A 27,021-nucleotide genomic window follows, 5' to 3' on the forward strand; every position below is an offset into this window, starting at 1 on the left:
AAAATGCGGGTAAAAAGCCTGTTTCGCTGGCAGTCAAGCATTATCCGATTGGGTAATGAGTCTTTTAGCTTTCCAATTGGCATAAAAAGGCAGGGCTCCCCAAGGTGGATATGTTGGTTGAATAATAGCTGGAGCAGGAGAGCAAGTCATGTGATGAAACACATTTAATCACAGTTGGAAAACCTAACTATTGCTCATTTGAAGTGCAACACCACCTGGAAGTTTGTTGTAAAGTTGTGTTTTCATCCATGTGATTCTTACGTTTTGGGATTAGGTCACATCATACGTCACTCGACATTGCGATGCTTGGAAGATCTTAAGAATATTGGATTATAAATGTGGGCAATTTAAGGGTTAAAAGCCTGGAGTTTTAATGTGCTTGTTCAAAACGGATTTTGTTTGGCTTCTAGGAAACTGGTGAAATTGATGAGGAATGGGTTTATCAGTCTGGGCTAATGCATAGTGGTTTACCTGGGAACGTCCTTGGGGAGTTTCTGTGCTTTTCCAGACTGCAGAGACTATCGGTTGGATTCTCTGTTCCTAAGCCTAAGTGTTGACACCAGGGTAGGATTCGTGGAGTTCCACGACAGCAAAACTGGCACCGCACCTGGACCGATTCAGCGACTGTTAAGGGGCTAGCACCGGCGCCACGTAGAACACAATCAATTCCAAGGAGAAATGGTGCCGGATTCACCGGATTCACAATTGACACTCGGGAGGCCGTCAAGCTGCAGCCGCATATACACACGTCACTCCCCACACACACGATCCCAGCGAACAAGGTGGCACTTGTTGCACTTGGAGTGCGCCCATACAACTGATGGGTCGGCTGGGGCCAGAGGGCATCTAGAGGGGTGACCTGGGGGGTTACCCATACGACCCGTGGCCCTTAGTTCACAGTGGACAGTCTGCGGCGTGCGCAGCTGCATGGCTGCCTTGCAGTTTGCGGCAATGGGGTTCGGTGGCTGGCCACCCCCCGCTAGTCTTTTAGAATAGGGGCTGGTTTAGCACACTGGGCTAAATCGCTGGCCTTTTAAAGCAGACCAAGGCAGGCCAGCAGCACGGTTTAATTCCCGTACCAGCCTCCCCGAACAGGTGCCGGAATGTGGTGACTAGGATTTTTCACAGTAACTTCATTGAAGCCTACTCGTGACAATAAGCGATTTTCATTTCTTTTGCCCATCCCCTCCCCCAGCCCTGGCGGAAGCCCTTTGGCCAGCGGCACAACTGTCAGCAAACTATGGCGATGTTGGACACTTTCTGTACCCCCTCACTCTACTTCAGCAGCCACAGCGCCTGTTTCACGATTTTTAAAAGCACGAGTGAACCTTGACGTTGAGAATTCGGCCCATTGGAGGCGGAGAACCGCGGAGGCCCCGGAGAATACCAGGTCGGGCCCATTACTATGCCAACGCTGTTTACCCTACATTTGTTCTGGAATGCATTGGCGTCGAGGCGATGGAGAATTGGGATTTGGCATGAAATCAGTGCCCACCGCAATTTCAGTGCGGAACCAATTCTCCGCCCAATTGTGTTTCCCGATTCCGGCGTCAGCCGACGGAGAATCTCAACGTGTTTTCCGCTTGGGGAGATGAGGCCATTTCTGGGGGTAGCTCAGAAAGGCAAACAGACAGTGAGTTTGGAGAAGTTTGGCGAGAGAGAGAGGAGCTGAGTTCTGATCTGTCTGACTCTAGAGTCCACAATTCTTTCCAAGAAATACCAAAGCCCTATTTTGTTTTCATGCAATCACCCCTGGAGCGAATCATTCTTTTTGCACAATCTTAAAACTAAAATATTGGGGTTTCGCTCCAGTATCCTAGCCAATGGTCTGGGGTCGGAATAACATACGTTCTGCGGAGCAAGCACGAGAGGTCACAATTCATTAAAAAACAGGAGCATTAGAGTTAAATTGCAATTGATAACTCACTTCCAATTGTTTGAGTTCTTTAAATTAATACAATATACTGAATGTTAAATTAGCAAGCATCTGCACTTCTCATCATGTTATGCAGCAGGCATTAAACATGATTACAAGAGCTAAAGCAACGTGACTAGGGCAAAAAGGAAAGTAAAACTGTTTGAAATATCTTACTTGAGGATATGCAGATCAGATTACATCAGCAGTAACTTTTAATACAATCATAGAATCCCCAGTAGAGAAGGACGTAATTTGGCCCATTAGGTCTGCACCGACTCTACGAAAGAGCACACCATCTATGCTCCTCCCTACCCCGTAACTCCATCACTCCAACTAACCTTTTTGGACACTAAGGGGAAATTTAGCATGGCCAATCCACCTAACCTGCACATCTTTGGACTGTGGGAGGAAACCGGAGAGAACGTGTAAACTCTACGCAGACAATCTCACCCAAGGCCGGAATTGAACACCGGTCCCTGGTGCTGTGAGGCAGCAGTGCTAACCACTGTGCCACCATGATATCACCGTGACAGTTTTAGCACTGGTGTATTGATTTGTACTATAAAACAGAGTTTTTCAAAGTGCAGGTCGTGACCTGCAAGTGGGTTGTAGACGGATGTCGTGAGGGTCATGGTGCGATCGGTTGCGGTCGTCACGGGAGAAATGCCCAATGGCCGCTACTGGCATTTCTACTGATTACGGCAGCCACTGCCTCATTTTATATCAGAAGGAAATAACTGTGTTCAATGAGCAGGTCACGCTCCCTGAACATGCATTTGCTGTCATGTATATGATTTAGGCGCCAAATCACAGAGGAGAGCTTCTTCCATTTTCAAGCTGCTGGCAAGCAAGGCAAGAGGACTGTGAAGATGAATGATTTTCTTACAAGTAAGAGATGGCCAGAGACACAGATAAGCAGTGTACCTACTGGCTAGGATCTCACAACTGAAACTGCCGGAGAGAACTGCTTAGGAGATTCCAGGGTAGGGCAGAGCAGCAATAGCGTTAGGTCTGTACATAGCTCCAGGGTCTCTGGCTAACAGCCTTTAAAGAAGAAACTTAACTGATTTGATTTCATTTGATTTGATGTTGATTTATTGTCACATGTACCGAAGTACAGTGAAAAGTATTTTTCTGCGGCCAAGGGAACGTGCACAGTACATACATAGTAGACAAAAGAATAATCAACAGTGTACATTGACAAATGGTACATTGACAAGCAGTGATTGGTTACAGCGCGGAACAAGGGGCCAAATAAAGCCCCATGAGCAAGAACAGCATAGTGTCTTGAATAGTGTTCTTACAGGGAACAGATCAGTCCGAGGGGGAGTCGTTGAGGTGTTTTGTACCTGTGGGGAAGAAACTGTTCCTATATCTGGATGTGCGGGTTTTCAGACTTCTGTACCTTCTGCCTGATGGAAGGGTCTGGAAGAAGGCGATGCCTGGGTGGGAGGCGTCTCTGATAATGCTCTCTGCCTTCCTGAGGTGCACACAGAATCAATGGGAGGATGGCAAGCTTGTGATGTGTTGGGCTGAGTTCACCACACTCTGCAGTTTCTTGTGGTCTTTGACCAAGCAGTTGCCATATCAAGCTGTGATGCAGCCGGATAGGATGCTCACTATGACACATCTGTAGAAGTTTGTGAGAGTCGATGCAGACATGCCGAATTTCTTTTGCTTCCGTAGGAAGTTGAGACGGTGTTGGGATTTCTTGACTATTGCATCAATGTGAGTGGACCAGGACAGACTGGTGATGGTGACACCCAGGAACTTAAAGCTATCGACCATCTCCACTTCGGAGCCATTGATGCAGATGTGAGTGCGTGTCGTGCTACGCTTCCTGAAGTCGATGATCAGGTCCTTGGTGTTTCCGACATTTAGAAAGAGGTTGTTTTCGGTACACCATGCAACCAAGTGATTTATCTCCCTTCTGTAGTCTGATTCGTCGTTGTTTGAGATACGGCCCACCACAGTCGTGTCATCTTTAAGGGTATTAAGGGCAGAACGGTAGCACAAGTGGATAGCACTGTGGCTTCACAGCACCAGGGTCCCAGGTTCGATTCCCCGCTGGATCATCACTGTCTGTGCAGAGTCTACACATTCTCCCCGTGTCTGCGTGGGTTTCCTCCGGGTGCTCCGGTTTCCTCCCACTGTCCAAAGATGTGCTGGTTAGGTGGATTGGCCATGACAAATTGCCCTTAGTGACAAAAAGGTTAGGAGGGGTTATTGGGTTACGGGGATAAGGTGGATGTGCGGGCTTAAGTGAGTCGGTGCAGACTTGATGGGATGAATGGCCTCCTTCTGCATTGTATGTTCTATGTTCTATCTGCAAACTTATAGATAGAGTTGGAGTTAAATCTTGCCACACAGTCATTTGTGTATAGGGAGTTTAGTAGAGGACTGAGCACACATCCTTGCGGCGCCCTGGTGTTGAGGACTATTGTGTAGGAGGTGCTGTGCCTATCCTGACAGATTGCGGTCTGTTGGTGAGGAACTCGAGGATCCAGCTGCACAGGGAGGGGTCAAGTCTAACTCTGTCAACTCTGAATCAAAGCAGTATATGGATATGTTCTTGAGGTATAGCTTTGTCAATTTTGGCAGTGCAAATAAGGATGCAAAGACCATGGCCGGGATTCTCCGATCCCGCACCGCGCAAATCCCACCACGCCGCTCTGCCGGTACGCCAAGAATCGGTGCCAATCATGCTGGTGTGGTCGATGCAGCGCCGGCCGGGGGCCGTTGAAAGCAGCCCCCCAGCGATTTTCCACACTCAACGGGCCAAGATTCCGTCGAGTCCCGCCTGCGTGATTTACATATGGTCCTACCCGGCGGGACCTCGGCGATCTGGCTGCGGGGGCCGTCCTGGTGGGGGGAGCCAACTCCGGGGGGACCTCCGTGGTGGCCAGGCCCGCGAGCAGGGAAACCTCATCGGCGGGCGGGCTTATTCCGGGGGGGGGGGGTGTGTTGGGGACCTATGTTCCTCTGTGCCGGGCCCCTGTAGGGCTCCGCCATATTGCGCGGAGACGGCTTTGGCCCGCATGCGCGGGTCCGCTCAGCGTGCCGGCTTTCAGTGCGGAGCAGTGCACAGCACTCCGACGCCGTTATAGCCCCCTAGGAAGGGGTGAATGCATGGGCCTGGAGGCCCGTTGATGCCGGCCTCGCTCACGCCGGTTTTTACGCTAGTGCCATATGTGTTATATGCAGGCAAGTGCAGGCAAATGAGAGAAGTTTCTGTTTTTAAGGGGAAGTGAAGAATGAAAAATTCCTTTTTGCGGTTGAGACCCCAGAGTCAGTTATTAACTTACAGCTGACACCAAATGTACCAGCCTCCCCGAACAGGTGCCGGAATGTGGCGACTAGGGGCTTTTCACAGTAACTTCATTTGAAGCCTACTTGTGACAATAAGCGATTTTCATTTTTGAAAAGAATAAGCTGCTGTACCAGACCTATGACAGCACATTATAAACACGCCAAAAGCTCATTGGGCTGCCAGCATTCTGGATTAGGAATATCCAGTGCTGAGTAAAACCAACATTTTCTTGTTATTGCCCTTCATGACAACTTACATGTGCGAGGTTGGATTTTCCATTCTCACGAAGATGAAGGCGGGACAAAGGAACTGGTTTAATTCTGCACCTGATTTGTGCATTGTCCTCTCCTTCTGTGAACCTGATTGGAGTGAATTCATGAGGACCAAGCAGTCTCCCCTTTTGCATTAAAGGTAAGCAAATGTGGTGTGGGTTACGAAGGTCGCCTGGCATTGATACCAAAGGTCGTCCAATTGGTAAAAGTGGATCCCGGGGATAAAAAGTTTGAAAAGCATTGCTATAAAGTACTAGTTGAACAGCAGTGGTCATGAAGCAAGCTATAAAGCCACAACCCAATCAGGTTTCAGATTACATAAACAATGTTCAAGCTGGTTACAAATTAACGCTAATATCAAATTTCAGCCGTTTTCTAATCATTCAGTCTGTTATTTTATTTCATGTACATTTTTAGTGTAAATTATTTTAAAATAGATTTACTTCTCGTTGTCCGCATACCAATTTCAAAAGCCCCCAGTAACTTCAATCAAAAATAATGCACATCATAATGCAAGTAAAATATTATGCCATGTGACTGCTAGAAATATATTACGGGCGGGATTCTCCGGCCCCCCCGCCAGGTCGGAGAATCGCCGGGGGGCAGCCTGAATTCCGCTCCGATGCCGGCTGCCGAATTCTCCGGCGCCGGTTTTCTGGTGGGGTTCATGCCGCACCGGTCGGGGGCCGTTGGCAGCAGCCCCTACGGCAATTCTCAAGGCCCCGATGGGCCGAGCGGCCGCCCGTTTTCGGCCAGTCCCGCCAGCGTGAAATGGACATGGTCCATCACGGCGGGACCTGGCTTGTAGGCCGTCTATCGGAGTCCTCGGGGGGGGGCGCAGAAGGATCCGGCCCTGGGGGCCCCCCCACGGTGACCTGGCCCGCAATCGGGGCCCACCGATCTGCAGGTGGGCCTGTGCCGTGGGGGCACTCCTTCCCTCTGCGCCGGCCTCTGTAGGGCTCCGCCATGGCCGGCGCGGAGAAGAAACCCCCTGCACATGCGCAAGAACACGCCGGCGGTTCTGCGCATGCGCAGGACCACGGCGGCCCTTCAGCAGCGGTTGGCACGGCGCAAGTCCCACCAGCATCAGCCTACTGCGGAGTGGAAGTGCGGAGGATTCCACAACTTCCAAGTGGCCCGACGCCGGAGTGGTTTGCGCCGTTCTTGGCGCCAGCGTCGGGCCATCCCGCCGATTGCGGAAGAATCCCGCCCTACAACTTTTTAATGTGCAGTATCTTAACTAGGTTACATTGTACCTGTGTCGACCACAAAATGATAATGACCTGTGAATTTTCACTTAGCATCCACTTTGTACTGCATTCTGAAATGACAACGTAGTCGAACAATGGCCAAGAAAATCTGTGTTTTCCTCTTGTCTTTTCGATGCATGTGCCACTATGTTACATAAGGTTATAGTCAGTTTCTCTAAGGGAATGTGAACTAGCATTGCATTTTACTCACTTGATGTCACAGTATAAAAAGCAAACTGACATAATCTAGGGCACATGTTGATCAGTAATGGTTTTGTGTTTTAAAGCTGAAAGTATTCAAGTGAACACTTCTGTTTGTGTGATGTAAACTTAAATGATTGCTCCATTCATTCACAGCAATTAGGAGCCAAAGTTTATATTGTGTGTATCTAATTTTGCAGATGATGAGACTTGAACAGACAATCAAACAGCTTGAGGAAGAAAGGGTCCGACTGCAGGAGCACTGCCATGAATTGGTGGAAGAAAATGGACAGCTTCAAGCACGACTAGAGGTGGAGAACTTAGCGGTGCAAAATAAACAAAATGCAATGTCAATGGAGGTCAGTTATTAGATTTTGGTCAGTAACCTTCAACATAAGATCCACTGAATACAATTCTGACTTCCTAATCTCTAGAAAAACACCCTACATTTACTTAGTTATAACATGAATTTTGGGGACCACGTGATGCGGGGGTGAGAATAACAACTTTTCTGTGGGCCCTGGCACTACTCTTTTTGTAATCCTTCTTTTATCCTGTTTGCGTGTATCATGCTTGCCTTATTCAGGAGTTAATACTCCGTAGTATGTCCGCAGAAGAGTTTTGGATGAGTGTTGCAGAAAAAATATCAAGGAACTCTGGCGATTAAAAGGGAGCAGTCAGATGCAACAGGGGTGTAGCTACCTTCTCAATATAGCGACCTAAGCCACAAGGGGACTCTTGATCCAGTATTTGTTAAGGTGCTGCAAATGACTGCGAAAATTATCAACAATATTAAAGTACTTGATGACAAACTCAACTTGTTGAATCTGAGTGCTCATGAGACCAAGCTGCGAAATACTGTAAGAGTCCTTCCTGTTTAATCCCCGTTTATTCCCTTATTTCTCCTTCCTTTTATTTTGCTGGATGATAAATGGACATGCCACTTTTAAGTCAAGCAGCCTGTATCTTTAATTCAAGTGGAGGAATCCAGAGGTTACAGGAGGAATCATTTGCTGGTTTAAACATGAGTTGCAGACTTTTCGGCACCAGGGAGAGAGATGGTTTGGAATTTGTTTTGATTGATTGGCTGGTGGCCAATGAATTGGCCCAAAAGACTGTGCACTGGCCGATAACAGGTGGTGATTGTATATTGTCCCACTGAGATTTTTTAAGAGTCCCAAGGTTTCTGTTTGGTTTCTGGCAGCAGAAAGACGAGAACCTTTCCGTTTTTCTCCAGAAAGGCTATGTTCCTGAACTGGCAGAGAGCCTGGATGAATGTATTTACAGAAGAACCATTACAGGCTATGTAAGCAGAGTCCAGAACATGCTATACCTCTCAAGCAGGCTTGTGAGTACTGCATTTTTAAACTACAGAAAACCCAATTGAATGAATCTACAGAAAAGATCATTAAAGTCTGTAAACCAAAGATTTTAATCTGCAAGCTTGCTATGGAGAAAAGTGTGCGAAGAATCATCATCTGAAACAAAGACTCTTTCTTGCTTTCACTTATAATTTATACCCCCTTCCACCCTCTTTCTGTTTGTCTGTGTTGTGTGTGTGTAGAGGATGGGGGCTGGTTAATGTGGGGATTAGGATTTAGCTTATCATTAACCATTTATATCAGTTGCATATTTCATCATAGCTTTTGTTATAAATGTACCGTAATCATATTTACATTTACAAATCTGGTGACTGATTATTGGGAAACCAAGGGCTAAAGACTTTGGGTATTTTTATAAGAATTATTGCTCAATTCACTTGTGTTGTAAATCCGGGGCATGTGGGGCTGGAATTATCCAGACACTAGCACAGGGTATCGTAAAAATACGAACAAAAGACTTGATAAAACAGTGGAAAGAATCTTGAATGTCGAAAATGTTGCTTCCTTGGCTGAAGCTTGCATTCAATCCTTGGAAAACCAGTGAAGGAGAAATGTCCAGATTGCAGTCCCTTGGGGCACTTACTCAGTGCCATCACTTGACAAAACTTCTATTTGACTTCTCCTTTGTCTCGGACTTCTACGTAGTTTGAGATTTGCTTCTGTTACTCTGTAAGGATGGGTGGTTTGATTGTTGTGCATTAAACAGGTCCAGATTTTGGGACTTCCGGTTGCGGCGATGACTAGCTAAGCCGCACGTTTCGGCGGCTCCAGCTCCAACGGACCTTCGGGCTCTTTTAAGAGCCCCAACGGGAAATTTTCGCGCGACGAAACCCGGTGTGGGGTGAGTGAATAGGGAGTCGTCCCCCCAACGAAAGAGGAAAATATCGGCGGCGGCGGCTGCAGCGCGAGGAATCCTCGACGATAGGGACAGAAAGGGAGAAGACACAAGATGGCGGCGGAGAAAGCCCAGGCGGCATGGGAGCCCGAGCAAGACAAATTCTTGAGACGGTGTGTGGAGCTACTAAAGAGGGAGGTGCTGACCCCGATGCTACAGGCAATTGAGGGGCTCAAGGAGGCACAAAGGACCCAGGAGACAGAGCTCCGCGTGGTGGAGCAGAAGGTGACGGATAATGAGGACGAGATCCTGGGCCTGGCGGTCAAAACACAGACGCACGAGGCGCTCCACAAAAAGTGCATTGAAAGGATTGAGGCCCTAGAAAACAGAGCGCGAAGGAAGAACCTTCGGATACTGGGTCTCCCTGAGGGAGTGGAAGGAGCGGATTGCGGGGCTTATGTAAGCACGATGCTAAGCTCGTTGATGGGAGCTGAGGCCCCTGCGGGCCCCTTAGAGGTGGAGGGGGCACATCGGATCCCGGCGAGAAGACCAAAAGTGGGAGAACCACCTAGGGCGACAATCGTGCGATTTCACCGCCTTAAAGATAGAGAAGAGGTCCTGAGATGGGCTAAAAAAGTACGGAGTAGCAGATGGGAAAATGCAGTGGTACGGGTGTACCAGAATTGGAGTGCGGAGGTGGCGAGAAGGAGGGCGAGTTTTAACCGAGCCAAGGAGGTGTTACACAAAAAGAAGGTGAAGTTCGGGATGCTGCAGCCGGCACGACTATGGGTCACGTACCAGGAGAGACATCACTATTTCGAAACGGCGGAAGAAGCATGGACCTTTATTAAAGAGGAGAAAATGGATCGGAACTGAGGGACTGATACAGTAGGGAATGTTATTGTCGATGTAAATAGAGAAGTAAATTGGGAAGGGGGGAGACACTAAGAAATGTGGGCGCCGGTGAGGGGGGAAAGAAGGGACATAGGCGGAGAATGAGGAGTGGGAGGGGAAGGGAGCTGCGCCACAAGAGACGGGTCAGATAAAGGGATGTTCCCGCGCCAGAAAGATAATGGCGGGAAGACAGGCGCAAGGCAGATGGGAGTTCCCCATACGGGGGGGTCAAGGAGGGAGCAGGAGTAGCCGGGGTCAGTTGAAGTCAGCTGACTTGCGGAAGTAATATGGGGGGAGCAATCACGCCAGAAGGGGATCTAGCGGGGGGGGGGGATAACTGGGTTGCTGCTGCGGAAATCAAAGAGGAAATGGCTAAAGAGTGGGTGGACGGGGATGGAATACGATGCCTGGGGAGCGAGTGGGAGCGCGGAGGCGGGATACGGGACTGGCCTAAAGAAGGTGATGGCTAGTCGACACGGGAAGGGGGCAGGTAGCCCCCTAGTGAGGCTGATCACGTGGAACGTGAGAGGCCTGAATGGACCGATTAAAAGGGCCCGAGTGCTCGCGCACTTGAAAGGACTAAGGGCAGACGTGGCTATGCTCCAGGAGACGCACCTGAAGGTGGCGGACCAAGTTAGGTTAAGGAAAGGATGGGTGGGACAGGTGTTCCACTCAGGACTAGATGCAAAGAATAGAGGGGTGGCCATATTGGTGGGGAAACGGGTAGCATTTGAAGCAAGGAGCATTGTAGCAGATAGCGGAGGTAGATATGTAATGGTGAGTGGCAGGCTGGAGGGAATGGAGGTCGTGCTGGTTAATGTATATGCCCCGAATTGGGACGATGCGGGATTTATGAGACGGATGTTGGGTCGTATACCGGACCTGGAGTTAGGAAACTTGATATTGGGAGGGGACTTCAACACCGTGCTGGACTCAGGGTTAGATAGATCCAGACCGAAGACCGGAAGAAGGCCGGCAGCGGCCAAGGTGCTCAAGGTGTTTATGGACCAAATGGGGGGAGTGGATCCATGGCGATTTCTTAGACCGAGGGCCAGGGAGTTCTCCTTCTTCTCCCATGTCCATAAAGTGTACTCCCGGATAGATTTTTTTGTTCTGGGAAGGTCGTTGATCTCAAGGGTGGAAGAAGCTGAGTATTCAGCCATAGCGGTTTCGGACCATGCCCCACACTGGGTGGACCTGGAACTAGGAGAGGAAAGGGAGCAGCGAGCACTCTGGCGATTGGATGTGGGATTGATGGCGGATGAGGGAGTGTGTGGAAGAGTGCGGGGATGTATTGAGAGGTACCTGGAGGCCAATGACGACGGGGAGGTCCGAGTGGGAGTGGTATGGGAAGCACTAAAAGCGGTGGTCAGAGGAGAGCTGATCTCCATTAGGGCCCACAAAGGGAAAACAGAGGCCAAGGAAAGAGAAAGATTACTGGGGGAGATTTTAAGGGTGGACAGGGAATTTGCGGAGACCCCGGAGGAGGGACTGTACAGGGAGAGAAGACGACTCCAGACGGAGTTCGACCTTTTGACCACCAGAAGGGCGGAGGTGCTGTGGAGGAAGGCACAGGGGAGGAGGTATGAATATGGGGGAAAGGCTAGTCGCCTGCTGGCCCATCAGCTGCGAAAGAGGACAGCGGCGAGGGAGATAGGGGGAATTAGAGACGAAAAGGGAGCTACGGTGCGGAGAGCAGGGAAGATAAACGAGGTGTTCAAGACCTTTTATGAAGGACTGTATAGGTCCCAACCCCCGGAGGGAGAGGAGGGGATGTGGCAGTTCCTGGATCAATTGAGGTTCCCGAGGGTGGAGGAGCAGGAGGTGGAAGGCCTGGGGGCACCGATTGGGGTGGACGAGGTTATTAAGGGGCTGGGGAATATGCAAGCAGGGAAGGCTCCGGGACCAGATGGGTTCCCGGTGGAATTTTATAGAAAATACGTGGACTTGTTGGCCCCGCTGTTGGTGAGGACGTTTAATGAGGCCAGGGAAGGAGGGACTTTACCCCCGACAATGTCGGAGGCGACGATATCGCTAATTCTGAAGCGGGATAAAGATCCGTTGCAGTGCGGGTCCTATAGACCTATTTCATTATTGAATGTGGACGCCAAATTGCTGGCAAAGGTACTGGCATCGAGGATAGAGGACTGTGTCCCGGGGGTGGTGCACGAAGACCAGACTGGGTTCGTAAAGGGGAGACAACTGAATGTCAACGTGCGACGACTATTAGGGGTGATAATGATGCCCCCAGTGGAGGGGGAGGCAGAGATAGTGGCGGCAATGGATGCAGAGAAGGCATTTGATAGGGTGGAGTGGGAGTACTTATGGGAGGTGCTAAGGAGGTTTGGGTTCGGGAATGGGTTTATTAGCTGGGTCAAACTCCTTTATGGGGCCCCAACGGCAAGTGTGGTCACGGGTCGGCAAAGATCGGAGTATTTCCGACTATATAGGAGAACAAGACAGGGATGCCCGCTATCTCCATTGTTGTTCGCGTTGGCAATTGAACCTCTGGCCATGGCGTTGAGAGACTCCAGGAAATGGAGAGGGGTGATTAGAGGGGGAGAAGAACACCGAGTGTCGCTATACGCAGATGACCTACTGTTGTATGTGACGGACCCAGTGGGGGGGATGACAGAGGTCATGCAGATATTGAGGGAGTTCGGAGATTTCTCGGGATATAGGCTTAACATGGGGAAGAGTGAACTATTCGTGATACACCCTGGGGACCAGAGTAGAGAGATAGAAGGCCTGCCTCTAAGGAAAGTGGAAAGAAACTTCCGATACCTGGGGATTCAGATCGCTAGGAGCTGGGGAACCTTACACAGACTTAATCTGACACGATTGGTAGAACAAATGGAGGAGGACTTCAAGAGGTGGGACATGCAGCCTCTGCCGTTGGCGGGCAGAGTGCAGGCAATTAAGATGATGGTCCTCCGGAGGTTCTTATTTGTATTTCAATGTCTCCCTATACTAATCACTAAGACCTTTTTTTAAAAAATAGACAGGAGCATCACGAGCTTCGTGTGGGCAGGGAAAGTCCCGAGGGTAAGGAGGGGGTTCCTACAACGTAGCAGAGACAGAGGAGGATTGGCGCTACGGAATTTGGGCGACTACTATTGGGCCGCCAATGTGGCGATGATTCGTAAATGGATGATGGAGGGAGAGGGAGCGGCGTGGAAGAGACTGGAGAGAAAGTCCTGTAAAGGGATGAGCCTAGAGGCGCTGGTGACGGCGCCGCTACCGCTCTCACCAAAAAAGTTTACCACAAACCCAGTGGTGGCGGCAACATTGAATATTTGGGGACAATGGAGGCGACAGAGAGGTGCGCGGGGAGCCCTGGTGGGGTCCCCAATCAGGAACAACCACAGGTTTGCCCCAGGAACGATGGATGGAGGATTTCAGAGCTGGCACCAGTTGGGAATTAGGAGGGTGGGAGATTTATTTATAGACGGGACGTTTGCGAGCTTGGGAGCATTGGAGGAAAAGTATAAGTTGCCCCGGGGAAACTTCCTTAGATATATGCAGGTGAGGGCGTTCACAAGACAACAGGTGAGGGAATTTCCGCTGCTCCCGGCACAGGGGATCCAGGACAGAGTGCTTTCGGGAGTGTGGGTCGGGGAGGGCAAGGTGTCAGAGATATACCGAGAGATGAGGGAAGAGGGGGAGGAGCTGGTGGGCGAGTTGAAAGGAAAGTGGGAAGAAGAGCTAGGGGAGGAGATAGAGGAGGGTATGTGGGCTGATGCCCTAAGCAGGGTAAATTCCTCTTCCTCGTGCGCCAGGCTTAGCCTGATTCAATTCAAGGTGCTACATAGAGCACACATAACGGGAGAAAGATTGAGCAGGTTCTTTGGAGTGGAGGACAAGTGTGGGAGGTGCGGCGGAAGCCCGGCAAACTACGCACATATGTTTTGGTCGTGCCCGGCACTGGAGGGGTATTGGAAGGGAGTGACGGGAGTGATCTCGAAGGTGGTGAAGGTCCGGGTCAAACCAGGCTGGGGGCTAGCTCTATCTGGAGTTGCGGATGAGCCGGGAGTGCAGGAGGCGAAAGAGGCCGACGTTGTGGCCTTTGCGTCCCTAGTAGCCCGGCGTAGGATTTTACTCATGTGGAAGGAAGCGAAACCCCCCGGACTGGAGGCCTGGATAAACGATATGGCGGGGTTCATAAAACTGGAGCAGATGAAGTTTGCGCTGAGAGGATCGGCTCAAGGGTTCACCAGGCGGTGGCAGCCATTCCTCGACTACCTAGGGGAACGTTAGAGGGAAGACAGGTGACCAGCAGCAGCAACCCAGGGCGGAGGGGGGGAGGGGGGGGGGTGGTGGAAAGTTTTATTTTATGTTAAATGATTAGTTTACCATGTTGATTAGCCATTTGTTCACTGTTAAATTTTCTTTTTTGTTATGTTTGATGTGTAAGGGGAAAAAATTGTGATTGAAAAATTTTCGATAAAATATATTTTTTTAAAAAACAGGTCCAGATTTTTTTATTGGGAGTAAGCTATTGACGCTGAAGACAATGGTAACAGCCTGTCCTTACAGTAGATAGACTGTGTTGTTGTGTTCAGTTGCGTCCTTGATCATGAAGGTACACAAAGAACACGAAGATGTGATTGCTACAAGAATTTATTCTTGATAGTAACTATGCATTTCTATGTACAAACGATTCCATCTCCGTTACTGTAAAACCATAGAGGGAGATGTCTGTCCTCTTGTCCGTCCTTAACCAAGTGTCTGCTTCCTGCCCGTCCCCCAACATATATATGTCTGTGTCGGTGTTCCACCTGCTGGCGGGAGGTCAAAACTATCCCTACATGTATTGGTCAGTGGCTATGTATAGTGGTGCTGTTATATACAAATATGTATATTGGTACAACTATGTACAATTATACATAGATATGTCTGTACACATATCTCCACATGTGTGTCTCCAAAGTCCCGGAAAAATGTTGAGAGTGTCGGGTTGTAAACAGTTGTGCATTAACTTGTTCATTTAGTTCCAAGGTGAGAGTGTTGGGCTCTCAAGGATAGCTAATCAGAAATTTTACCTGGATACAAGGCCCAACTGATTAATGTTGCCAGGCATAAGTAGGGTGCAGACTCAATGGCCTCCTCGTGCACTGTAGGGATTCTGTGAATCTACATTCCTGAAAACTCACAGACACAGCTAGTCTTCCAGCGCCAGGGAGAAAGGGAACCAAAAGTCTCTTTGGTTCACTGTGCAGGAATAAGGGTGGAAGCAAAAAGATTAAATTAATGAGCAGTTAACACCAGTATTACTGGTGTTTTAGTCTATTTGTTACAGTAAATATCTTAAATTGTGTCATCAGTTCCATCATTATCTGGAAGGCAAATCTCTTTTGAAATGTTATTGGTCTCTATGGAGGCGACAACAATGGGAACACAATCACCTCTAAGTTCCCCTCTAAATCATACACCTTTCTACATGAACTAATGTTCCCTCATAGACAATGGATCACAATCCTGGAACATTGTCCCAACTGGGGCTGGTTACTTAGACCTTTAAATACCAGCCTAAACCAGGACTGGCACTCTCGTTAGTCCCCAACTGGGATTCTACGGTAGCAGCTTTAAGCTTTAAGTTTATAATAAACATAAGTGAATCTTCTTTCTTCGGTCTCCTGGATCATAATAAGAAGCATCTTCGCTGCAGGCACTACAGTGGCTCAAGAAGAAGGCCCACAATCACCTTTTCAAGAGCCATGATGGATGGCCATTAAATGCCAGCAATGTCTAGAAGCCAAGATTATTTATTTTTAGATACCTCAGATTTATTTGTATGTAACATAAGGAAACTGTCCTGGTTCAATCAAATTGATAAATTATCCCATTGTTGCTCCTTATTTAATATATTATGATAATGCTATATCTACAGGTGGCATGGTAGCACAGTGGTTAGCACTGTTGCTTCACAGCGCCAGGCTCCAAGGTTCGATTCTCGGCTTGGGTCACTGTCTGTGCGGAGTCTGCACATTCTCCCTGTGTCTCCGGGGTTTCCTCCGGGTGCTCCGGTGTCCTCGCACAAGTCCCGAAAGATGTGCATGTTCGGTGAATTGGACATTCTGAATTCTCCCTCTGTGTACCCAAACAGGCACCGGAATGTGATGACTAGGGGCTTTTCACAGTAACTTCATTACATTGTTAATATAACTCTACTTGTAACAATAAAGATTATTGTTATTATTAGGTGAAAGACAGGTGGTTTATTTCTTTGTGTATGGATTTCAATTTATTTTTGCTTTTCTATTAAAAATCAGCAAAGAACGCAGAAAATGGGGGTGGCTTTTGTTGCAACAATTATGCTGTGAATGAATGTTCATTCCATATTTTTTCTTCAGCTGCATAGAAAAGAAGATTTAATTCATAAGTTGAAAGAAGAAAAAGCTGGCTTGCAAGACAAAGCTAATGTAATAGAAGGAGAGGTATGTGTTATAGAATCCCTACAGTGCAGAAGGAGGCCATTTGGCCCATCAAATTTGCTCTGACCCTCTGAGAGAGCACCCTACCTAAGCCCACTCCCCTGCCCCATCATCTAACCTGCACATCTTTGGACTATAAGGGGCACATTTTTTTAGTATGGCCAATCGACCTAACCTGCATATCTTTGGACTGTGGGAAGAAACTAGAGCACCTGGAGGAAACACGTGCAGACATGGGGAGAATGTACCAGCTCCACACAGACAGGAGGAAAGTGAGATAGTAAGGCAGAAAGATTTAAGGAAGGAATTCCAGAACTAGCACAATAGATCACAGAAACACGATTTACACAATGTAATCTGCACCTGTTTTGAAAAAAGTGTTCTTTTCTTTGGGTTTCTGCTGAAAGTCATGTGCACGTCGCTGAATGCAAAATTTGCCACAAACCAGTGTAATCAGTGGTTTAAGATGTAATTTTTTCTTTAATTTTGCTTCAAAAAAACATTTCTTGGTACGTTTAAGATTCCTAACTTGGTACCATTTGATCAATACAACTGAGAATGGGTTTATCTCAAAGAATAAGCATTTTTAATCACAATGTCAATCCACCCACCACCTGTGAGTAACCCAATTTTAAATGACTTAAAATTACTTTATAAACATATGCAAAACCATTTGATGGTTACACTGGGGTGCAGTTGTGAATTTCTGAGTGTTTTAACACAATTAGTCAAAAATTTTAAATCGTACACATTAGTGTCTTTGTTCCTATAAGAACAAGCTTAATTATTGTAACCTCCCCAGAGAATCGGGTGACCAGTCCACACATAGGCCGCAATATGTAAGCAGACTGTAATAGTCTAGTTGCAGAAGCTGCTAAGAGGGGGAGCTCTGCATGACGTGGGAAAGAGCAGGGCTCTCCACAGAAGACCCAACTCACCGTGTGTTTTCTGAAACACTTTTTATACCTCCACCTTACCCAGGAGTAACATCTGAAACTTCTGAGCCTCACCAAGGGTATAGTCACCGAACTGTGTCAACTCTTTCAACAGAATCTGCAGCCTCACACAAGGACAAAGATGGCAATGCCAGGGGCCATCAAGGCCACTGTCACTATAAAATTCTATGCAATCAGATTGCATAGGGAATGCTGTAAATCACCACACCAGGAAGGTAACAGTGGTTCTCTGCACATGAGGAGAGATGAGGTCATCATTTTCTCTCTATAAGCAGAGAGAAGCAGGATGAGAGGGCATGTGGTATTGCCAGTAAAGCAGAATTCCCCAAAGGTTCAAGGAGCCAGCAACTACACGCATTTGAATATGTGGGCTTCACATTTGCATGGGAAAGATGGAGATTTTGTGCATTAAGCAGCATGAGAGGTTGGTGGTATGTTGGATATGAATTGTATTCACTGACCTTGACCACCCATGTGAGATCATTGAACTTCTTGCAGCACTGCTGCCAAATCCTCAAGGCCAGAGTCCAGGAATTGACTTCCCTTGCCATCATTTCCTATTTCCTTTTTAAGAATTTCTTTAAAGGCCTCCTGGCCCCCTCCCCTACACAGAAACATGGCCGCTCTCCTACTGTCAACTTCCATCACTAATGCCCCCAGCATCATATCAATTAACCTGGGAGTTTTTTCTCCTCCCCAATGCTCCATTTCCGCAGGTCCTTCTTGCAGCCACAGAAGTGGCAGTCAGCACTAGCTTTCTTCTACTGAGTGAAGCTCATCTTTAAGAGGGGCATTCTGCATTTAAAAGCTGCAGGCTAGTTGGAATATGTGATAACAATGCATAGTGCTCAGCCACATGTTCAGCTTTCACCCAGCCAACATTATGGGTTGCACTGAGCTGAACACTAGGATCAGACAAACAAGGAAGCACCAGGATGTTTGCATGCCACCTACCTCAATGGAGTCGGCCCCTGCACTAGCATAAGGAAAAATGATTTTTTTTTAGTCCATAATCTTGGAAATTCACAATTTGAAATATGCAGAGTCCCTTTAAAGGGTTTGCATGATAAAAGTGTCTTCATGAGAGCAAATAATTATTCCAATTTTGAAGTTTCAGGTTTAATTTAAATTTATTTTAGCACAGTTAAGGTTTCATAATGTTTGAAGACAGCTGAGGGTTTGTTTTTGGGCAGAGGAGGGAGAAAGGGCTGAAGTCAGGTGGGTCAGAATTGATCCGCAGCAGCATACAATTTCATGCAGGTACATTTCTTTGTCAAGAGTTGGAGTTTAGTTTATTTCAGATCCGGATGAAAACAGTTGGAACACAACAAAGGATGAGCTAAGCTTAGAATACTAATTGATGAAAGCCAGTCTTGCTGATGCATAAGCTCTTCCTCAGGAAGTTGCAGCTTTAAATTTTTTGTTTCCCCATGGGCTTGATGATAGCCTGCAGCCTTTACTTTTGAAGAAGCTTCTGGTTATTGGAATTCCTATAATTCATAAAATATAATTGAGTTTTGAAGAAAAATCATTTTGATAGCATAAATGTGAGTTCAAGAGGGTACTGAAATGTCTTTGACTAATTTCCCACATCATTTAAAAATATACCTGTGTTAGAATGAATATTCTGCTGAAGATCTGTGCTCATGTAGTGTGCCACATATTTTATCTAATTTGATGCCCAAAGATAGGAAATCATGTCTTTTCATTACCTTACTAAATTATTTTCACATCTTTTTGCTCTTTCACTGGGAGAGATGTTAAAATTGTGTTAAACAGGCTGCCAATTCACTATCACCCGTTTCTAACAAGCTCACAAAATCAAAATCGCCCCAAACTCTCTTCATTCGCTTCCTGAGATGATCTTTGCTGATTTTGACTATTTGCCGTTTTTAGAAAATTTGTTTCACTTTGTCATGGGTCAACAGGCCATTACTAATCTATACTTGTCCCTACACTTAAAATTCTCAGCTCCATTTTGTGGTAAACCACTGTATTGTACTGTTGTATTGTTACATGCCTGGGCTTGTCCCTGCTGGCTCCGCCTGTGGCTCCTCCCCTCGGGCTCATGTATAAAGGTGGCCAACCTCCAGCCCTGCCCTCATTCTGGGACTGGCTGCCAGCAGGTGTCTTTAAGCTGATTAAAGCCACAGTTTTTCTTCCGACTCGTCTGTCGTCAATTGATGGTACATCAATTTAATCAGCTTAAAATTTTCAGATGGATCCATTGCTAAAACCTGATCGCCTGGTGCTGGACCCCCAAGCAGCCGACTCCACTACTATGGAGTTTGAACACTGGCTACGCTGCTTCGAATCGTACATCGAGTCCTCCGCGATCGCCGTTGCCGAGATCCACAAGCTGCGAATCCTCCACGCCCGGGTGAGCCCGCAAGTATTCCTTATCATCAGGGACGCTGACTCGTACGAGGATGCGATAGCACTGTTGGAAGGACAGTATGTTAAGGGAGTCAACGAGGTGTATGCTAGGCATCTCCTTGCCACGAGGCGACAGCGCCCCGGAGAATCGCAAGCCGAATTTCTGCGCGCATTGCGGGTACTCGGCCGGAACTGCAGTTGTAAGGCGGTATCGGCTGCCGTGCACACAGAGTTGCTGATCCGGGACGCCTATGTCGCAGGCATAAAATCGAATTACATACGCCAGCGCCTACTAGAAACAGTACGGATTTCGGACTCATTAGAAGTAGCCTTCCGCAACTTGGATGCCTACACCTGCGACCACGCAGTATCCTCGTGGACGTCGTGGGCACCGTCATCACCCGACCCGGGGGCGCCACAAGCCTCTGCCGCGTGGCAACCTGCCAATCGCGGAGGCCAAAATGCTACTTCTGTGGCCAGGGTAAGCACCCCAGACAACGCGGCCCAGCAAGGAGCGCGATCTGCAACGGGTGCGGTAAGAAGGGCCACTTCTCTAAAGTCTGACAGGCCCGACCTGTTTGTAAGCCCAGCAGCGCTGCTTGTAACCTGTGGGGGCCGCCTTCTTCAACACCACCCGCCACGTGCAACCCGTGGGGGCCGCCATCTTCGATGCCACCCGCCATGTGCGACCCGTGGGGGCCGCCATCTTGGACGCCACCCGCCATGAGCGACCCGTGGGAGCCGCCATCTTCGACGCCACCCACCATGTGCGACCCGTGGGGGCCGCCATCTTCGACGCCACGTGCGACCTGCGGGGGCCGCCATCTTTGATTCACCCCACCGCCTCCCGGAACCCCTGCTCATCCGATCGGCCCGCCCACCTTCCGAAGATCGCCTCCATCACCCTCGACCTCGTCACCTCGCCAAGTCCATGATGGCAGTCCGGATCAACGGTCACGAGACGACCGGCCTGTTCGACTCCGGGAGCACAGAGAGTTTTATTCACCCAGATACGGTACAGCTCTGCACCCTTCCAACCTTACCCGTGACCCAGAAAATCTCCCTGGCTTCCGAATCTCATTCCGTGGAAGTCCCTGGGTACTGTGTTGCAACCCTTACAGTACGGGGCGTTGAGTTCAAAGGGTTCAAACTCCATGTCCTCCCACAACTCTGCGTTGCCGTGCTACTAGGTCTCGACTTCCAGTGCCACCTCAAAAGTCTTACCCTGGAGTTCGATGGACCCCTGCTCCCCCTCACCGTATGTAGCACCTCGACCCTTAAAGTCACCCCACCCCCCGTTCTTCGCCAACCTCACCCCGGACTGTAAGCTCATCGCCACGAGGAGCAGACGATACAGTGCTCGGGACAAGGCCTTTATCAGGTCGGAGGTCCAGCGACTCCTGCGGGAAGGGATCATTGAGGCCAGTACTAGCCCCTGGAGAGCCCAAGTGGTGATCGTCAAAACTGGGGAGAAGCACCGGATGGTCATCGACTACAGTCAGACCATCAACCAGTACACGCAGCTCGATGCGTACCCCCTTCCCCGCATATCTGACATAGTCAATCAGATTGCGCAGTACCAGGTCTTCTCCACCATCGACTTGATCTCCACGTACCATCAGCTCCCTATTCGCCCGGAGGACCGCCAATACACTGCTTTCGAGGCAGATGGCCGCCTCTACCACTTCCTTCGACGTCACCAATGGGGTCTCGGTCTTCCAACAGGAGATAGATCGAATGGTTGACCAGTACGGGCTGCGGGCCAGGTTCACGTATCTGGATAATGTCACCATCTGCGGCCATGACCAGCAAGACCATGACGCCAATCTCCAAATATTCCTCCACATCGCCAAGCTCCTTAACCTCACATACAATAAGGAGAAATGCGTTTTACGCAAACCCGCCTAGCCATCCTTGGCTACATTGTGGAAAACGGAGTGCTAGGGCACAACCCCGACCGCATGCGCCCTTCTTGGAACTTCCCCTCCGCCACTGCCTCAAGGCCCTGAAGAGATGCCTGCGGTTCTTCTCCTACTATGCCCAGTGGGTCCCCAATTATGCGGACAAGGCCCTCCCACTCATTAAATCCACCCTTTTTCCCCTGACGGCTGAGGCCCGCCTGGCCTTCAACCGCATCAAAGCAGATATTGCTAAAGCCGCGATGCATGCAGTAGACGAGTCCATCCCATTCCAGGTGGAGAGCGATGCGTCATCCTTTGCCCTGGCCGCTACCCTCAACCAGGCAGGCAGGCCTGTGGCTTTCTTCTCCCGTACCCTCCAGGGCTCCGAAATTCAACACTCCTCCGTCGAAAAGGAAGCCCAAGCCACTGTGGAAGCTGTGTGACATTGGAGGCATTACCTGGCCGGCAGGCGATTCACTCGCCTCACTGACCGACGGTCGGTTGCCTTCATGTTCAATAACACACAGCGGGGCAAGATCAAGAATGACAAGATCCTAAGGTAGAGGATCAGACTCGCCACCTGTAATTATGATACCTTGCATCGACCTGGGAAGCTCAATGAGCCCCCAGCTGCCCTATCCTGTGGTACATGTGCCAGCGCACAAGTAGACCGACTTCAGGCCCTCCACAGTGACCTCTGTCACCCAGGGATCACCCGGTTCTTCCACTTCATCAAGGCCCGCAACCTGCCTTACTCTATCGAGGAGGTCAGGACCATAACCAGGGACTGCCAGGTCTGCGCGGAGTCCAAACCGCACTTCTATCGGCCAGACAGAGCATGCCTGGTAAAGGCCTCCCGCCCCTTTGAGCGCCTCAGCGTCGATTTCAAAGGGCCCCTCCCACTGACCGTAACGTGTACTTCCTCAACGTCATTGATGAGTACTCACGTTTCCCTTTCGCCATACCATGCCCTGACATGACCTCTGCCACAGTCATCAAGGCCTTGTACGTCCTCTTCATCTTGTTCGGTTTCCCCACCTATATCCATAGTGATCGGGGTTCCTCTTTCATGAGTGATGAGCTGCGTCAGTTCCTGCTTAGTAAGGGCATCGCCTCAAGCAGGACTACCAGCTACAACCCCTGGGGGAACGGACAGGTGGAGAGGGAGAACGCGATGGTCTAGAAAGTCATCCTTTTTGCCCTACGGTCTAGAAGTCTCCCAATCTCCCGCTGGCAGGAGGTCCTTCCCGATGCGCTCCACTCCATCCAGTCGCTCCGGTGTACCAATGTGACCCCTCATGAGAGGATGTTTGTTTTCCCTAGGAAGTCCACCTCCGGGGTCTCACTCCCGTCCCGGCTGACAGTCCCCGGGCCGCCCTCCTCCGGAAGCATGCGAGGAGCCATAAGTCGGATCCACTGGTCGAAAAGGTCCTTCTCCTCCATGCTCAACCCCAATATGCCTACGTGGCACACCATGACGGGCGGGAGGACACAGTTTCCGACCGGGCTCATGTTTAAAGGTGGCCAACCTCCAGCCCTGCCCTCAAAGAACAAAGAACAAAGAAATGTACAGCACAGGAACAGGCCCTTCGGCCCTCCAAGCCCGTGCCGACCATGCTGCCCGACTAAACTACAATCTTCTACACTTCCTGGGTCCGTATCCCTCTATTCCCATCCTATTCATGTATTTGTCAAGATGCCCCTTAAATGTCACTATCGTCCCTGCTTCCACCACCTCCTCCGGTAGCGAGTTCCAGGCACCCACTAACCTCTGCGTAAAAAACTTGCCTCGTACATCTACTCTAAACCTTGCCCCTCTCACCTTAAACCTATGCCCCCTAGTAATTGACCCCTCTACCCTGGGGAAAAGCCTCTGACTATCCACTCTGTCTATGCCCCTCATAATTTTGTATACCTCTATCAGGTCTCCCCTCAACCTCCTTCGTTCCAGTGAGAACAAACCGAGTTTATTCAACCGCTCCTCATAGCTAATTCCCTCCATACCAGGCAACATTCTGGTAAATCTCTTCTGCACCCTCTCTAAAGCCTCCACATCCTTCTGGTAGTGTGGCGACCAGAATTGAACACTATACTCCAAGTGTGGCCTAACTAAGGTTCTATACAGCTGCAACATGACTTGCCAATTCTTATACTCAATGCCCCGGCCAATGAAGGCAAGCATGCCGTATGCCTTCTTGACTACCTTCTCCACCTGTGTTGACCCTTTCAGTGACCTGTGGACCTGTACTCCTAGATCTCTTTGACTTTCAATACTCTTGAGGGTTCTACCATTCACCGTATATTCCCTACCTGCATTAGACCTTCCAAAATGCATTACCTCACATTTGTCCAGATTAAACTCCATCTGCCATCTCTCCGCCCAAGCCTCCAAACAATCTAAATCCTGCTGTATCCTCCGACAGTCCTCATCGCTATCTGCAATTCCACCAACCTTTGTGTCGTCTGCAAACTTACTAATCAGACCAGTTACATTTTCCTCCAAATCATTTATATATACTACAAAGAGCAAAGGCCCCAGCACTGATCCCTGTGGAACACCACTGGTCACAGCCCTCCAATTAGAAAAGCATCCTTCCATTGCTACTCTCTGCCTTCTATGGCCAGCCAGTTCTGTATCCACCTTGCCAGCTCACCCCTGATCCCGTGTAACTTCACCTTTTGTACTAGTCTACCATGAGGGACCTTGTCAAAGGCCTTACTGAAGTCCATAGAGACAACATCCACTGCCCTACCTGCATCAATCATCTTAGTGACCTCCTCGAAAAACTCTATCAAGTTAGTGAGACACGACCTCCCCTTCTCAAAACCGTGCTGCCTCTCACTAATACGTCCATTTGCTTCCAAATGGGAGTAGATCCTGTCTCGAAGAATTCTCTCCAGTAATTTCCCTACCACTGAAGTAAGGCTCACCGGCCTGTAGTTCCCGGGATTATCCTTGCTACCCTTCTTAAACAGAGGAACAACATTGGCTATTCTCCAGTCCTCCGGGACATCCCCCGAAGACAGCGAGGATCCAAAGATTTCCGTCAAGGCCTGAGCAATTTCCTCTCCAGCCTCCTTCAGTATTCTGGGGTAGATCCCATCAGGCCCTGGGGACTTATCTACCTTAATATTTTTTAAGACACCCAACACCTCTTCTTTTTGGATCTCAATGTGACCCAGGCTATCTACACACCCTTCTCCAGACTCAACATCTACCAATTCCTTCTCTTTGGTGAATACTGATGCAAAGTATTCATTTAGTACCTCGCCCATTTCCTCTGGCTCCACACATAGATTCCCTTGCCTATCCTTCAGTGGGCCAACCCTTTCCCTGGCTACCCTTTTGCTTTTTATGTACGTGTAAAAAGCCTTGGGATTTTCCTTAACCCTATTTGCCAATGACTTTTCGTGACCCCTTCTAGCCCTTCTGACTCCTTGCTTAAGTTCCTTCCTACTTTCCTTATATTCCACGCAGGCTTCGTCTGTTCCCAGCCTTTTAGCCCTGATAAATGCCTCCTTTTTCTTTTTGACGAGGCCTACAATATCTCTCGTCATCCAAGGTTCCCGAAAATTGCCGTATTTATCCTTCTTCCTCACAGGAACATGCCGGTCCTGAATTCCTTTCAACTGCCACTTGAAAGCCTCCCACATGTCAGATGTTGATTTGCCCTCAAACATCCGCCCCCAATCTATGTTCTTCAGTTCCCGCCTAATATTGTTATAATTAGCCTTCCCCCAATTTAGCACATTCATCCTAGGACCACTCTTATCCTTGTCCACCAGTACTTTAAAACTTACTGAATTGTGGTCACTGTTACCGAAATGCTCCCCTACTGAAACATCTACCACCTGGCCGGGCTCATTCCCCAATACCAGGTCCAGTCCTCATTCTGGGACCGGCTGCCAGAAGGTGTCTTTAAGCTGATTAAAGCCACAGTTTTTCTCCCAACTCCTCGTCTGTCGTCAATTGATGGTGCATCACATTTGCAAAAGCTCAAGTTTGGTCTGTGCTGCTTTTGCATTCTTCTCCAGCTTGCCATGCCTCCTACATAATCAGTTTTTAAAAATCTCTGACCATATATGTACTCCTCGGGGGAGGCAGGGGCATGATCAAGTTAGACTTTCCACCTCCAAGGTAGTTGAGAGTTGGACTCTGAGCAGGTGAGTGCTCATGCGGCTGTTTAGAAGGCCTGCCTCAAATCTCTGAAATTTCAATCCTCACCCCCCCAGATACACATTATATGCTCTCAATTCCAGCTCACACCCCTATGCCCCTTCACCTCATACCCTCATGCCTGCTCCATGACACCACATTCGTTCATGCTATCTCAAGGCCCCGATGCCACCTCTGTAGCCATTCACCCAATATCCACTATGAGCAGACCTCAGGAGCCACGTGGAGATGGAAAAAAACTTCTAATGGTCTAATAGAGTCTTACTCCTACATTTTTGATATATAACAAAACCTCTCATTTATGAAACCCATTCAAAGATTTTAAATCCCCTTGTGGCCAATCTGTTATAAAACAAACAAACTCCTATTCAGTCGCTACATGAAAAACTGCTGATCCTTTAATCCCCTCTTCAAACTGTCAACTAAAATGTGAGCTCAGCCCTCCTGCTGTGGTAAATAATTTTGGACCTTAGGAAACTCAACCAAACATTCACAATGAACTCAGCTGTGAAAACAGCCCTTGATAGATGTCAATAATGAAATTTATTGACACTGCAGGAATGGATGATTTTTTTAAAGCTGTACCAGATGGCCTGTCAATCAATGCACTCCAGCTGTTTTTAAAGGGTTTGGGATTAAATAACTCCAGATGGCCTGTCAATCAATGCACTCCAGCTGTTTTTAAAGGGTTTGGGATTAAATAACTCCAGATCATGACACTTAAATAGATCTTATACACCCTTGAAGAACCTTTATGTGTCCTTCATAAATTCTTGACTCCTTCACTGCAGATTCAGATCTTTGGAGAAGCCCAAACAGGGTCTGTTTAAAAGTCAGCAACATTTTTAAATGGCCCGGCAGATTCATGTCTGCGCCATTCACACCTCACCCCCCTTTCCTTTACCGATGAAAATTGTAACATTTGGAAATGGCTCCTTGGCTTGGTAACTTTGTGAAACATCGTGAGACTTTTTTTTCCAAGGGTCTAAATGGTTGTTCTCATTTTATGTTGCAAAGGTAAAATAGTTAGGTGGTGGGATTCTCCGCCGGCATGATTCTCCATTTTGCCGGTGCCCGGGAGTTTCCCGGGGGCGAGGGGCTGCCCCACAATGGGA

The 27,021-nt window shown here is 48.7% G+C and overlaps 1 protein-coding gene across 6 annotated transcripts in view; it reads left to right on the forward strand.

The window, feature by feature from the left end:
- pmfbp1 (polyamine modulated factor 1 binding protein 1) overlaps positions 1-27,021 on the forward strand; it is a 1,352,449-nt gene that overhangs the window by 840,507 nt on the left and 484,921 nt on the right. For 5 of the 6 annotated variants that reach the window (XM_072517945.1, XM_072517947.1, XM_072517950.1 and 2 more), the window contains 2 exons: positions 7,152-7,310; positions 16,416-16,499. In XM_072517945.1, coding sequence (XP_072374046.1) covers positions 7,152-7,310; positions 16,416-16,499 — 243 coding nt within the window. The remainder of the gene's footprint in view (positions 1-7,151; positions 7,311-16,415; positions 16,500-27,021) is intronic. The other variant, XM_072517948.1, reaches the window with a different exon arrangement.

The sequence above is a fragment of the Scyliorhinus torazame genome, chromosome 10 (assembly GCF_047496885.1).
Source record: "Scyliorhinus torazame isolate Kashiwa2021f chromosome 10, sScyTor2.1, whole genome shotgun sequence".
Lineage (NCBI taxonomy): Eukaryota > Metazoa > Chordata > Chondrichthyes > Carcharhiniformes > Scyliorhinidae > Scyliorhinus > Scyliorhinus torazame.